The following is a 14241-nucleotide window of genomic DNA, read 5'->3' on the forward strand; positions in this document are numbered from 1 at the left end:
TTTCGTTTTTAATTCCGTGCCCTATTGATGGACAGTTAGAAAGAGAAATCTATTAACGGTCCACATTCAACTAACAAAGTTACTAAGGTAGATCTCCAAATTATGAGAATTTTGAGCGATGCCACCTTTACGATGGAAATCAACAGACCAACAGTCTGGATGACAAGACCATGGGCTCCACTATTCAAAACTGAAACTCGTATATGCTTCAAAAAAATTCGGGCCGCGTTCCATTATTCATCCTCGACCCCGTCCTCCTCTGCCATCATCCAGTTCAGCGCACCCAGTTACTGTATATAACCAGATTATTAACTAAAAATATATTAATAAAAGCAACTTCTCTTTTCTCAGTTCTCCAAATCTCACTTTCTCCGTTCGAATCTCTTGGAACTCCCTCGCTCCAATCGTAGATCTACCCGATCCGATCTGAAAATGAACGACGCGGATGTCTCGAACCAGATCCAGCAAATGGTGAAATTCATCCGCCAAGAAGCGGAGGAGAAGGCGAATGAGATCTCAGTCTCAGCTGAAGAAGTTCGTAAACCTCGATATTTCAAATTGTTTCTCTTCTTTGTTCTATTTTCCGATAATTTCTCGTTTTTATGGTCGTTTTCTTCGATTTTTATGATAATATTTCGATTCATCTGCTAGATCTGAAGTTTCGAGCCTTAATTTCCTGATTTCTTATTTGAAATTTAGGTTTCTGATGATTCGTTTGTTTGGGTTTGTATCTCTTCATATCTTGCTCCGATTCTCTTCGAAAGTTCAGTGAAGGGCACTGCATTTTTTTCTATTAACGTTTTGAGAAAATCTGGATTTTGCTGATGGAAGTGGAATTATGAAGGTGCCCAAACAGATATCCAAGCTCGACATTACAGAATGGTTCAGATGCAACGATGATTAAATGCATGTTCACAACAGTGTTATTTTATAATGTTTTAAAACAATTCGTTTCCATATGCATCTTAAATTTTTTTAGAAAAAGGAATCTTTAGTATAGAAGCCGCAGATCAATCAATTTCTTTAATATGTTAATTGTATAATCTACAATGAGATATGTGGATCCTCGTTGTTGAACAACAACTCTGCATCATTAAAATGCAGGACCCGAGTACCATGAACTGGATGGTGTAGTCACAGTATTTTGAAAAAATGAAAACAATTTAAATGCAAGAAGATGGAGACATGGTTCGTTCTATTTACACACTGCAAATTCCCCATAGTCAGTAATTTTTATAAACACTTGACACTATTTAGAGAGTGCAATGAGTCACTTTTGGCTAGGCAGTTGTGCTCGCCCATGGGGCCACATCACGATGCCTTAAGTGCCCGTGCACTTACACAAATGCACACATGGGTAACGCACGTTGTGACCATGTATGTGCATGGCATGAGTGATTCATTGAGGAAGCCAGAGAAGGCTATGTATGTTTTACTTTCGCCTCTTTCTAACTATTGCCGGACTAATGCGAGAACAAAAGGCATCTTTTGAAAGTGTTCTTTTTTTACTTTATTTTTTAAAGCTCACCAATTGAATGTCAGAACCGCATTTCTTAATGGTGATTTTGATGAGGAAATTACATGGATTTAGATGAGGAAATTACATGGAACAACCTGTAGGCTTTGTTTTATTAGGTCAGGAGCATAAAGTATGTATACTTGTTGGGTTGATATATGATTAAAAAACAAGCTTGCAAGCAATGGCATGAAAATATCATGAAGTTAATTTTATCTAAAAACCAAAAAAATATAAGATCTCATTGTTGACAAGAAGTGATGGATCCACTTTGGAGATACAACAAATTATAATAGGTACAAAAGAAGATGAAGTGATCATGAGTCCCTGGTGAAAACACCATCACCCCAGAGACAACCGAGGATTGAGAGTTAGAGATGATCACAGATCAAAGATGAGATCCCGATGAAAATCCTTACATTCCAAATCGAAACTTCGCCCCTTGTTGTCACAAAGCTAGGGAAAGAACTTGTCATCAGGTCTACTCTAGATCCAATGACCGTTCTTCCAGACTCTCCTTGTCATTTGTGTGTCACCGAAGTACATCGGCAGATTTCCGGAGCCGTTCTTTACGACGAGGAAGCCTTGCGATATTAGATGGTGATTTTATGAGGGATTACGAAGCTATTCGTAATAGAGCTGCCTCTGATGCGCCCCGTTGAGACAAGTATCAGACAGAAATCGAAAGGTCTAGAAGCATATGGCGATAAGGGTCAGGTTAGCTCTAATGCAATTAGAGGTAAGGGTCTTAAAGTATTCGAAAGATTTGAAGAAGACGAAGGGTGGATAAAAGTAGGTCCAAGGAAGAACCGCCGTTGTAATACTCAGTCAATATCTATCAACCCTCTGAGAGAGCTTCCAACCCTATTCGTTAACAACTTTCCTAAAGAATGGATGGAGATTCACTTCAAGAGAGTTGGGAGATTTGGGCAGGTTAGGGAGGTAGTCATCCCTAAGGAGAGAGGCTCTACCTCCACAAGAGGTTTTGCTTTTGTTCAAGTGAACACTGACGAGGAGATCTCGAAGGTGGTGGAAGGTATGAAAGGTCAGGTCTTCTATGGCAAGGAAATTCGGGTGAATGTCACCCAATCGGCCCGAAGAAGGTGAACATGGAGAGTAGTGGCGTGGTTCCTGATCCCTGTTCGTCTCGCAATATTGCAAGAGTTCATTTCGCTTCCCCGGTTCCTTCCTGCTCCTCCATTGGTGGTGGGGAGGGATCATGCTTCCCCTCTGGCCCCTGAGATCCTTCAAGGAAGCCCTGCTGGGGTAGGAGGTTGCTTCCGATCCCCCGGGAGGCCTGGGTTTGTTTCCTTCCCCCTCTTTATCCCATCATCTCCCCCCTTCCCTCTGGATCCCCGACTCACCCCAATCCTCCTCCCCTTCCACCGGAGGTTCCTCTTCCTCCCATTCCCACCAATGCTCCCCATCTCCTCCCTCGATGGAATTCGCTACTTTGTGAAATCTATCCAAGAAGGGGGTCTATTGTCCATTCAAGTGTCGGAATTAGTTCTATCCAAGGCTAAAGAAAACCTTCAATGGTCCGTGGTGGTTTTTGTCAAGGTTTTTCCCTCCACGACCTCTCGACCTGGTTCCAGTTCTATTGTTGTCTTCATCCGGGAGATTTCATACTCCATCTGCTTTCCCCCGTTGTTGTTTGGATCTCTCTCCATCCCTACTCCAACATAGACAAAATAGTATTTATAGGTAACCTACACAAAGTAGGTCCGATGAAGGGAATCCAAAAATGGTCGGACTAGTCCAGATTTGGGACGGAGGACGCCTGGTTTATTTTTCCAAAGGTTCCTCTAGAGTTATGGTTCGAGGACTTTTTTTGGTGTGTCTTTAGGTTTTTGTGTGGGTGAAGTGTTGCAAATGGATCAAGCAATTGAATGATGGGAGGAGCTCCACTTTGCCAGGCTTCTCATGAAGGTTAAGAGGGGGCGGAGATCCGTCCCTTTGTGAAGATTATCGTGGGACAGGACGCTCTACTTATCAAATTCATCTATGAATCAGCTATAGGGTCGGAATATGGAAGGGAGGGTTTTTAACCCTCATAAAAAGAAAACTGATTCTTGAACGTTGAGGTACTGCAGTGCGAATTGGGCTCAAAAATCTCTCAATTCACCTCTCCTCCTTGTCTCCATTCTAATTGATTTGCTTCTCCCTTCGCGCAAGCGCTTGGTTCGCCCCTTGTTGCATTTCATTTCGTGATCTCACTACTCCCACTGGGGCTAGGAAGTAAGCCCCACAACCCAAAGCGGCAAAGAACAAATAGAATTTGCTATGAAAGCCGGGAACCAGCTTCAAAGCCGTTGCGCGCCGTCACTGTACTTTAGGGCTGGGCTTGGCCCCGTCCCGTGTGGAGAATGCCCCCCTTCCGGCACGGCTTAGTCAGTTATTCTCGCAGTTCAGTGGCCGAAGGTAAGCATCAGGTGTTCATGCCAATCCCCCCTAGGCCGATTGGAGGACCTCCAGGGATAGTGTTGCACGGACTACCGAATCGCCCTGCCCATACGTGTGGAATTTCAGCCCCTATGTGTGAGCCTTGACTGTCTTCTTCGACGATTGCTGAGGGACATGTGTCTTCGCCTTCTCAGGAGGCTAACTCCCAGCAAACCCTGTTATTATTATTATTATAGAAACTCTGGATTATGATTTCTGTCCGATTGGAGGGTATCAAATGGATAGTAAAAGTGGAAAATTGTCAGCGGTCCAAATTTGACTAATAAATGTCCATCGATAGAGGTTAGGATTGTCCAATCACTCTGATTTAGCTGTGCCCATCAATCATGGGTCCCATGATTTGTATGGTTTTAATTGAGGTTTGTGTGTCCCACATGTATAATGGCTACAGGCACGTGTATGAATCTTCAGACCCCTCTTAGAGTATCAAATAGCTCACAGTCTATCAATGTTTGAAGACTTGCATAGGTTCCTTTTTGGCAAGGTGTCACGTTATAAAATGGCAACAATTTGAGATGAATTGTTTGTTGACATTAGACATTCGTTAAGCTCAATTTTCAAAACAAATCAACAGTCAAAATTGAAAGTTAATGGTTGAGAAACTTCGAATTAACTGGTAGAAAACCTTTGATGCGCTGGCCAAACCATAAGATCAGTCCATAATCCTGAGTAATCAAGTGGATCCATTGTTGAATAATGTGAGCCTCAACCAGAGTTGATGTATGCGCCCAGCTACACCTACTTTTGTTGTAAAGCAAGCTGAAGCACATCTCATAAAAACACTTGAACGCATGGCTTAGTGGTAGACTCACAACAGTTTCAACACTAAGTTATGGTTTTGAGTACCCGTTGTGGTATGTGTGGGTGTGTGCGTTAAAAAAAGAAAAAAAGAACTGACATTCTCAGGTTTGGGGATTTGTCAAAGCTAATGCATCCTCAAGACAATTTAGGCATGATGGGTCTCCTAGTCTAGAGATTTGAACTCAATCCTGCCAAGGTAAGTGCCCAATCGGTCCAACCCAGGAGCTTGTATCCATTGCACACTTGCACTACTATGTGAGGTAGGGCAAAGGCACACCGACTTGTCATTGTACCTGATGGTGGAGGCCTTCCATCCTGCCTCGTCATTAGTCCCCTCACACAGGATGACCAAGATGGGAATACCATAGGTTCATCCTACAATTTGTTAAGTGGTCATGGCTAAACAAGGCACTGAGATCCATGGCCCACAATTGTCCCTTGTGTCCAATCTCAAGTTCCCAAGGACAACTAAAGGAATCCCTCTCATTAATCCATTCACATAATATGATTTTCATGTTCCACACACATTGTGAGGCTTATGAAGGAGTGCATCATAGAATAAACCGAGGTATAATGAGTATAACATTAGTTTTTTAGGACACGACCCCATCATTGTTAAACTCATATTGTTAGGATTAGTTCCTCGAGTTAGCAGTATACAAATCTCTATTTGTATACTTGTATGTAAAACCCCACTCGAACCCGGAGCTAGCTGGCTCTCCCTCAAATGCGTTGAGGCACAACAGTTGATTCAGCAACCCTATTGCATGCCTCTTAATGCATGTGAGAGAAGTATTTATCACTTGTTTCCCCCAAGGCAGTCATAGAATGCCTCATAATGGCAATTTAAAGTTTAGAAAATTAATTGAAAGTTATGCATATTAAGATAAGTATTGACAGATTTGCACCTTTTCGGGATAAAAAATAAAGAAGGTTTTTCCTCAGCAAACACTGAAAGAACTGCTAAATGCCTATTAATGTGTTGATTCACTATGTTTACCATGCTGATGTCGGCGATGCATTTGAAGAGACCTTCCGTGGTTTCTTTAGAAGTGGACTTTGATGGTTTTGAATATACCTTCTTGCAGGAATTTAATGTCGAGAAGTTGCAACTGGTTGAAGCCGAAAAGAAGAAGATTAGACAGGAATATGAGCGAAAAGAGAAGCAGGTTGAAATTCGGAAGAAAATGTAAGCTACCAACTGCTCTCTCTCTCTCTCTCTCTCTAGCGTAGCAGGCCCAAGCCTGGCCCAGAAAATTTTGATTGGGCTGGTCTGATCTAACTTGGCCTGAAAATTGATAAAATCCCTATTCTTCCCTTGAATTTTCCTAAGCTATCTGTTTATCAAGTAGGCCATTCATGCACAAAGAAATAAGCATTGTTTTGCATTCAAGATAAATGGTTGTGAAACCAAGGATTAGAATGGCATATTTGAAGAATGTAACACATGCATATATAAAGTTAGGTTGGTCTAGGCTGGGCCGGGTTGGGTAGGGCCGGGCTAAAATGACTAAAGCCCGACCCAAAAATTGATCGGGCCATGTATATGAGGCCCAAGCCCAGCTCTCGGGCCAAGCTAGTAGGTCCCAAGTCCAGCCCAAGGCTGGGTCAGGCTCGTTTGGTTGGGCAGGCTACCTGGCCCATCGCCACCCTCTCACACATGGAATGTAGCTGCTCTTGGATTGAATATCTAAAAGCTGGGATATCGATTTCTTGATGAGTTTATTGTGATTTACGTTTGTAAGTTTTGATCATCACTGAATGATTTTAATTGTTACACTGAATGATTTTAATTATTACCAACTCAAGTTGTTATGGTATCATCAATTTGATGGTTATGGAGTGTGTTTAAAACTGGGGAGCCACTATTCACATCTGCCTTGATTGATTTCCACTCACTCATTATCCATTTCCTGAATTGGAATACTGCAAAATTTGTATTCCAATAATGGAAAATTAGGGAATGCGATTATGCAAATCAATCAGGGTGGTTGTAGATATCATTTCCCCAATATTTGTGTTAGTTATATAGGCTTTATCCCAGCAATAGGTCCATCTGGCACACCATGCAAGCAATTTTAATTTCTTTTGATTAATGTTTGATTTCTAGACATGCTCCAATTGATGCTTCAACTTGAACAGTATCCTTGTATGGAACTAGCCAAATAATTTTCGAGGATCCAAAGAACTCTAGAAACAAGATGTCATCAAAACATTATTAGTAAGTTGTCATCCCTTTGGATAGTGTTAGATGCATGTCAGGAATTAGAGGAGTCTCGAGTCTCAACACACCTAAAGAGCTTTGATGTAGAGGCTGCTCATCACGATTTTCTGAGTGATTCTCCTAGATTTGTAAGAGCTCTCCTCCCAAGTTTTGAAGTTGAAAGATACAAGTCCGTCTTGAAAGAACTTGTAGAATGAAAAATTAGGTAGCATAATATCTGAAGGAGATTAAGTTGTAAGGTGGAAGACAATGGGAGATGTCAGTAGGAATGAGCGTAGAAACAACAATTATCTTTTCTTATATAGCAATTATCTAGATCTGCAAGGCCAACTCAATTTTTTAATGTCATAGTTTTCCCATGGTTGATTCAGACTTGCGAATGTTATGTAAATGCTTTTCTTTTGTCAGTTTTGCGTGGATAGAATTGTAGTAATGTCAAAACATTTTATCTATTCTTGATTTTTTATGGTTAGATCTTGTTGCTTGCTGTTGGTTTTCAGATACAGCAGAATAATACTATTTAAAAATGGAAAATGGGTGAATGCAACTCAACCATGGTGGCTATAGATATTTTCCTAAAATTATGGTTAGTTTTATAGCCTCTGTGCTAGTAAAAGATCCATATGGCACCATTCAAGCAATTTTAGTTTCTTCTGATTACCGTACTGTCTGGTTTCCAGACATGCTCATATGGGTGTGTTTCAATTCAAAGAGAATCATTGCACCCAAAAAATGTATATAAACCAGGTAACATAAAAACATCATTAGTAAGTTGTCCACCCTTGGATATCTGAAGGCACAAGACACTTTCATTCCAGAACTTGAAGTTGGAAAATATGGGTTCATCCTGAAGATCTTGTAGAATGGAAAATTAGGTGGCATGATGTCTGAAGGAGATTAAATAGGAGTTTAGAAGACTGCTATCGATGTAAAGAGGGATGGACCTTAGTTTTCGGATTTGCACAGATAAAATTGCATCGAATCATTTATCTATGCTCCTTTCTTTTATGGTTCGGTCTGCTGCTTCCTGTTGGTTTTGGTTGTAAAGGTATTTTTTAAATGCCGTGTAGGATTTATAAAAGAATAATGGATCAGGTCAGGAAAGATTATACAAGTGATAAAGTGCTTTAATTTATTTCTTTTGCTGATTCAGCGTGCATCTTTTTAATATAATTTATTTCATTTATGCATAATTCTCTTTGAATTGCTTCTTCTTCTTTTTTGCAGTGAGTATTCCATGCAGCTTAATGCTTCTCGTATCAAGGTTCTTCAAGCTCAGGATGATTTGGTTAGCTCCATGAAGGAGGCAGCTGGGAAGGAGCTCCTTCATATTAGCCATGACCACCATGTGTACAAAAAGCTTCTGAAAGAACTGATTGTTCAAGTAAGCTGAAACTTCTTCTTCCTCTTCTTCTTCTTCTTCTTCTTCTTCTTCTTCTTCTTTTGTGGTTATGATAAAGCAATATATTATTAGCCCCACTCTTATGATGTGATGTAGCAATTTATAAAGCGGAGGCTGAAACAGGTGAAATATAAGTAGGGAAGGGGATGATGACGAACCATCCCATCACTGAACTAAGGAACTCCGACAAAAATGCTCCAAGAGCCCGAAAAAACTTCCCTTTTACATCGCTTAAAAAGGGAGATACCCAAAGCCTAAAAGATCACTTAGTCCCTAGCTCTGAAGAACACCTCAGAAGATTCCACTACATCGTTGAAAGTCCCATTTTTGCGCTCCTTCCACATTGTCCCAAATCATGGCCATAAGAGAAGAGATGCCAAAGGATGGATTACTTCTTCCCCTGATCTTCCCCGTTTTGCATTTGACCCTAGTGAGACCAAGCAAATACAAATAGGCCAGCACCCTGTTCCAAATAACCCAGTTGAATTCGCAGTGGATGAAGAGATGGGAAACCGACTCCACATCCTTAAGGCACATTAAGCACCCATTCATGATGATCATGTTTCTGTTGCGGAAATTATTGATGGTTAGGAGTTTATCTTTGGTCACTAATCAAGATAACACAACCACCTGTGTTCTGTCTGGGGGTGGGGGTACATACCACAGAGAAGCCCATGTAGCATTGAAGGTGCCACTGCAACTGCCTTTAAGAAACCTTAGAAGGAGCAGACAGAAAATCCTAGAAGGTTCAATCTTTAGCACCAAGAGTCAACCTTCAACACATCAGGATATATGTTGCATGAAGGTGCCACCGCACCCCCTCTCAATAACCTATAGGAGCGGCCAAGAGCTCCCAGAAGGTTCGAGCTTCCAGCGTCAAGTGTCAACTTGGACGTATCAGGATATATGTGACGATCACGCTCTTACAACCTGGTGAATTAATCAAATTTCCTCCATGAGGTTTCTCCGAAAGTGGGGAATGCACATGAAGGTGCCGCCACACCCCCACTCAAGAATATAGGAGCGGACAAGAACTCCCAGAAGGTTCGAGCTTCCAGCAACAAGGGTCAACTTGGACATATCAGGATATACATGACAATCACGCTCTTACACCTGATGAATTAATCAAATTTCCTCCATGAGGTTTCTCTGAGAGTGGGGAATGCACATGGCTGAGATCCCAGTTCCAGAAAAACATTGGGAGAAGAACACCCTCTGAGCAGAAGCTGTGAAATATAATGCAAGGAAGCTATGTCAATCAGAATTTTTCTGCACCATGGATCGTTCCAAAATCCAATATGAGCACCATCACCAATAGAACAATATCCCCTAGGAGAAACACAGAAATCCACCCCCACCAACACTGCCTTCCAGATTCTTGAGGCCCTGTATCGAGAGGGAATCAGGAGTAAACCAAGTAACCAACCTTGCCCCTGAAGAACAACCATTTAAAATATGACTATGCTATGTTACCCATTAAAGATTCATATAAAGCCAATGCAATAACTCTTCTTCAATGATTGCATTTCTTTACCCAGTCTAAAGGTCCTCCACTAATGAAGGCAGTGCTCTCGGGCAACAAGGAGGAATCTGGGGTCATGGAGATCAGCTTGTGTAATCAAAGAAAATTTTGGTATAACAAGTTTGTGTGAGATTAATTTAATAATGTGTTCCATGATGCAATGATATTGCTGATACATTAGTGATGTGATCCTTTATGTATTGTGGGCAATCTCTGCCCCCTTCGAGTAATGATTTTGTACATTTTCAATCAGATGTTAAAGAATGGAATATTTAGTTATTATATATATATGTGTGTGTGTGTGTGTGTGTGTGTGTGTGTGTGTGTGGTGTCCAAATGTTTGCGAAAAGCAATGAACATTCAATTTACCATTTTTTTTCCTCCACCAGTGTGCTTTGCTTTGATTTATTTCAGGATATTTTTAATTGTTATTGGGATATCCCCAACATTTGCTTGTGCTGCATGCGTCAAGAGGAAACAGTAGACCATTTGCTGGTTAATTGCTCCTTTATTTCATCCATTTGGGCTGATTTCCTCCGTCACTTTAACATCAGTTGCTGCTTCCCTGAGAGGATGGATCTCTTCTTGCAAGCGTGGCACGGAGTGCATTTTGGCAAAGAGAAAACGAAGATTTGGAGGATGGCCGTCCTTGCGATTTGGTGGTTTGTCTGGGAAGAACGTAACAACAGGTGTTTCAGGGAGACATCGTTCACCCCGTAGATTGTGTCCTCAAAGGCTAAGAGAGCCCTGATAGAATGGGCCACGCAGGTTGAAGCCCTGAAGAATAGTGATCTGCTGTTTCTAGGAGTCTGAGCTGATCTGATATCTCAGCGGATCTCTCTGTTTCTGTTCTTTCCAGTTTTTCTGTTTTTCTGTTTTTTCCTGTTTTTCAGTTCTCTTTTCTAATAATATATTCATCTTTCAAAAAAAATTGTTATTGGGATATCTCTGTTTGCATTTCATAATAAATGATGCCTTCCATTGAATTTGCTGGGTAGTGTTTTGCCTTAATTTGACCACGTACATTTATCAGTGAAGCAATGATTTTTTCCCACTCTAGCAGAGCTTGCTCCGACTGAAAGAGCCAGCCATATTATTGCGTTGTCGAAAAGAGGATCTTGAGCTGGTGGAGTCCGTTTTGCATTCAGCAAAGCAGGAGTATGCTGCGAAAGTGAATGTTCATCCTCCTGATATTTTGGTTGACAATCAAGTCCATCTGCCACCTGCTCCTAGCCATCATCATGCACACGGGCCTTTCTGGTAAGTGGTTTAATTCAAGAGAAGGTTCATCGTGAAAGGCATGCATAATTCAATACCCTGGACTTAATGAATGATAACTGCCTGTTCACTTGATGTGGCAACATGTTCTCATTCCAGAAGTTTTATGCAGTCGCAGGTGTAGAAAATCATCATTGTCATCATCGTCATCAAAGCCTTATCCCAATTGATTGGGGCCGGCTAGGTGGCTACATGAATCCTGTTTTGCCATTCCACTCGATCAAGGGCCATACCTTCAGTTAGACCATAGGTGATCTTCTTTTATTACTACCTCCATCGATGTCCTTTTGGGCCTACCTCTTGCCCTTTTAGAGGCTTCAACTTGTACACTGGTTCGGTACTTGTCTCCGCTGCACATGACTAAACCATCTAAGTTTACTTTCCCTCATATCATTACCTATTGGTACCTTTCAAAAAGGAAAACAAAAGCTTATTAGTTATTACCTATTGGTGCTACTTCTAAGTTCCCTCGACTTCATTCATTTTTAATTCTACCTTTGTGTTGCCACTCATCCATCTCAATGTGTAGAAAATAAATAAGTGATTAAAAGCTGGATGTAGAAAGAAAAAAATATAAAAAGTTCAATTTAGTTGCCAGCCATTATTGAAAGGGCAAATGTACTAGTTAAGAAGATAATTTAGCAGCAATTGCTTGATGAAATCTGCTTCAACATTAAGAAGATAATTTAGCAGCAATTGCTTGATGAAAACATCATTTAAAATGATTTTAGGTTGCAAGCTCTTCAGCATTGAATTTGCATAAGCAGGTAGATTCCATTCTACAACTTTCCACAAATGACCAATTGGTAGAAACAATTTTGTCTGTATGTGCCTTTTGGTTTTATGTTCAGCAGAGGTTAGGTCTTCACTAAAAGAAGCTTATTATGGTATTGAGGTTGCATAACTGCAGTTAAAATCACTATGACAATAGCAACAGCTTCAAACTGATACCCCACATGGTGTTTCAGCTCTGGAGGGGTTGTATTGGCTTCTCGAGATGGGAAGATTGTTTGTGAGAATACTCTGGATGCACGGCTGGACGTTGTCTTCCGGAAGAAGTTGCCAGAGGTATCCTTTCTATGCAATTCAATTTTTTCTTCTGCTTATCTTTAGGTGTCCCCTTAAATTTGTGCTTTACTCAAAACATCGAGAAGGGGCTTAAACAGCGTGTCAAGAAGTCTGGGAGGCCTTCATTCTGCCAAGAGGACCTTTTCTTGTCTAGCCATGACTAACAAAATCCTCACTATTGAGAACCTACAAACTTTGGAGCATGGACCCTAAATGGATCCCTTAAGGATCTCATTGATTGTTGGCCATCTGGGCCATATCATGCTTGGGGTATGGTGCCTTGTAAGATGGTTCCCTTTGCAATTTTGTGGGGCATTCGGAAAGAAAGAAATAGAAGAAAATTCGAGGATAAGCAAGCATCTGTTGTCATGTTGATGCATAGAATTTCTTTCATGGTGGCGGGATGGTCTATGGCGAGGCCTGATGTATCGAAGGTAATGAGGTGGTATCATCAGGTTTGTCCATCTCATTCCCTTAGTTGGGGTTTTGTTTCTTTTTGTTTCTTCTGTTTTGTTTTGTTGTATTGCTTTGAGGCGGGATGATGAAAAGATCACATGCTATTGGGTCTCATCCTCTTTGTATTTTCTCTGCTTTTGTTTTAAGAAACTTCAGTCATCTTTCCTAAAAAGGACAAAAGTAATACAGAAGAGATTCAGTTTCTTATGCAAGTCACTTAATTGAGCTAGTGCTATATCTACTCAATTCCTTTTGTTAGCTCATGTTGAATAACCATTCTACCTCCTGCAAGCATTTGCTACCTTGCATATTCACTCCTAATGATTTGAAGGGTTTTTGTCAAGAAACAACATTTAAGTGTTTATTTTGCAGAAAAGAACTGATCAGCTACAAACTTTTGTTGGTTAATCTACCTTTTTATGAGCATTTTCAAGGCAAAACTGGAACCAAAATGAAGGTGGGAATTTAAAAAAATGCATTATAGCATGCAACTGGTTGTAGTTGATCAGTCCTCTTTTGCAAAATGGCTTTTACTTGCTTATGTGCCATGGCTGCACCCAACAACGTGACTTGAATCAAGGGATGGGAATTTCTCAACTATGCATGTATTCAGATTTGGATCAAGGTAAGCATGCAAGATTTTGCTCCTCGCTGTATTGTCCCATGACCTCGTTTTCGGTTTATTTAGTAATGTCCTTGTTTCTGTGGTTTTAGCACATTTCATACTATGGTTAAGATGAAAAGGGCTCATCAAACAACGTTTTTGAAATTTTCAAAATAGAGGTGTTGCCCCTGCAGGATGTTGGGTTTCCCATTTTCATACTGAAAGACATGCTAATTCCCTCATCTACTCAAATTGGTTGCAGTTTCCTGTGCTGCATGTTAATATGGAATTCATACTGTTCTCTTTGTGGTCGTGCATGAACCAGATTCTCTCTCTATTTCTTGCAGATTCGGAAGCGGCTTTTTGGCGAGGTTACTGTGTGATTATTCAGGGTAATTTGTGCCATTACTTCTCTTCTATCTGAGATTGTAAGTTGGTGATTATCCATCCACCATTCCTATTGCTTGTGTTTTCCAGCACCAGGAGGTGTTTGTTTGTTCATTTGATGACACTGGCTTCTTGTATGTGTAATTTATGGCCTTCAGTTCTGGGAGGCAATTATTTGTTGATTAGAAGACATTGCCATTTGATTATTTTGAGTTGGACACATCAATCGAACTCTGGTTTTTAATATTAGTAAGATGCATCTATTTGCCATGTTTCTTCATCCCTCCAAAGAAATTACAATTGCTGATGAGCTCAGAGTGTTTGGTTGTGTAATTGAGTTGAATCACAGTAATTAGTGACGATGATGAAGTGGGGATACCCCAATTGAAACCATGGTGACTGACAAATCTTCTTCTTAGGAATTTTTCGGGAGATTTTTTATTTATTTTTTTTAATTTAGAGTTTTTTCTTGGGATATTATCAGGAAAATATACCTAAAAATAAGGTAAAAAGTAATGAT

General features: G+C 40.6%; 1 protein-coding gene across 2 annotated transcripts; it reads left to right on the top strand.

The window, feature by feature from the left end:
• Window positions 1-244: 244 nt before the first annotated feature.
• On the top strand, window positions 245-14001 carry LOC131245085 (V-type proton ATPase subunit E-like). 2 transcript variants are annotated; one of them, XM_058244298.1, is made up of 7 exons: window positions 245-534; window positions 5869-5969; window positions 8232-8388; window positions 10992-11188; window positions 12175-12274; window positions 12657-12708; window positions 13682-14001. In XM_058244298.1, the coding sequence occupies exons 1-6, from the start codon at window positions 433-435 to the stop codon at window positions 12696-12698; spliced, it is 699 nt and encodes a 232-aa protein (XP_058100281.1). In that variant the 5' UTR covers window positions 245-432; the 3' UTR covers window positions 12699-12708; window positions 13682-14001. The 2 variants fall into 2 exon arrangements, with proteins under 2 accessions (XP_058100281.1, XP_058100282.1); XM_058244299.1 differs by lacking the exon at window positions 12657-12708 and having other exon boundaries at window positions 248-534.
• The last annotated feature ends 240 nt before the right edge of the window (window positions 14002-14241 follow it).

The sequence above is a fragment of the Magnolia sinica genome, chromosome 5, assembly GCF_029962835.1.
Source record: "Magnolia sinica isolate HGM2019 chromosome 5, MsV1, whole genome shotgun sequence".
In the NCBI taxonomy this organism is placed as follows: domain Eukaryota; kingdom Viridiplantae; phylum Streptophyta; class Magnoliopsida; order Magnoliales; family Magnoliaceae; genus Magnolia; species Magnolia sinica.

Bases quoted from the DNA above. Each gene is read 5' to 3' on its own strand.
- LOC131245085 (XM_058244298.1), top strand. From the start codon at position 433: ATGAACGACGCGGATGTCTCGAACCAGATCCAGCAAATGGTGAAATTC. The intron at 535-5,868 runs GTTCGTAAACCT...ACCTTCTTGCAG, and splicing joins TCTCAGTCTCAGCTGAAGAA to GAATTTAATGTCGAGAAGTT. The intron at 11,189-12,174 runs GTAAGTGGTTTA...ATGGTGTTTCAG, and splicing joins CATGCACACGGGCCTTTCTG to CTCTGGAGGGGTTGTATTGG.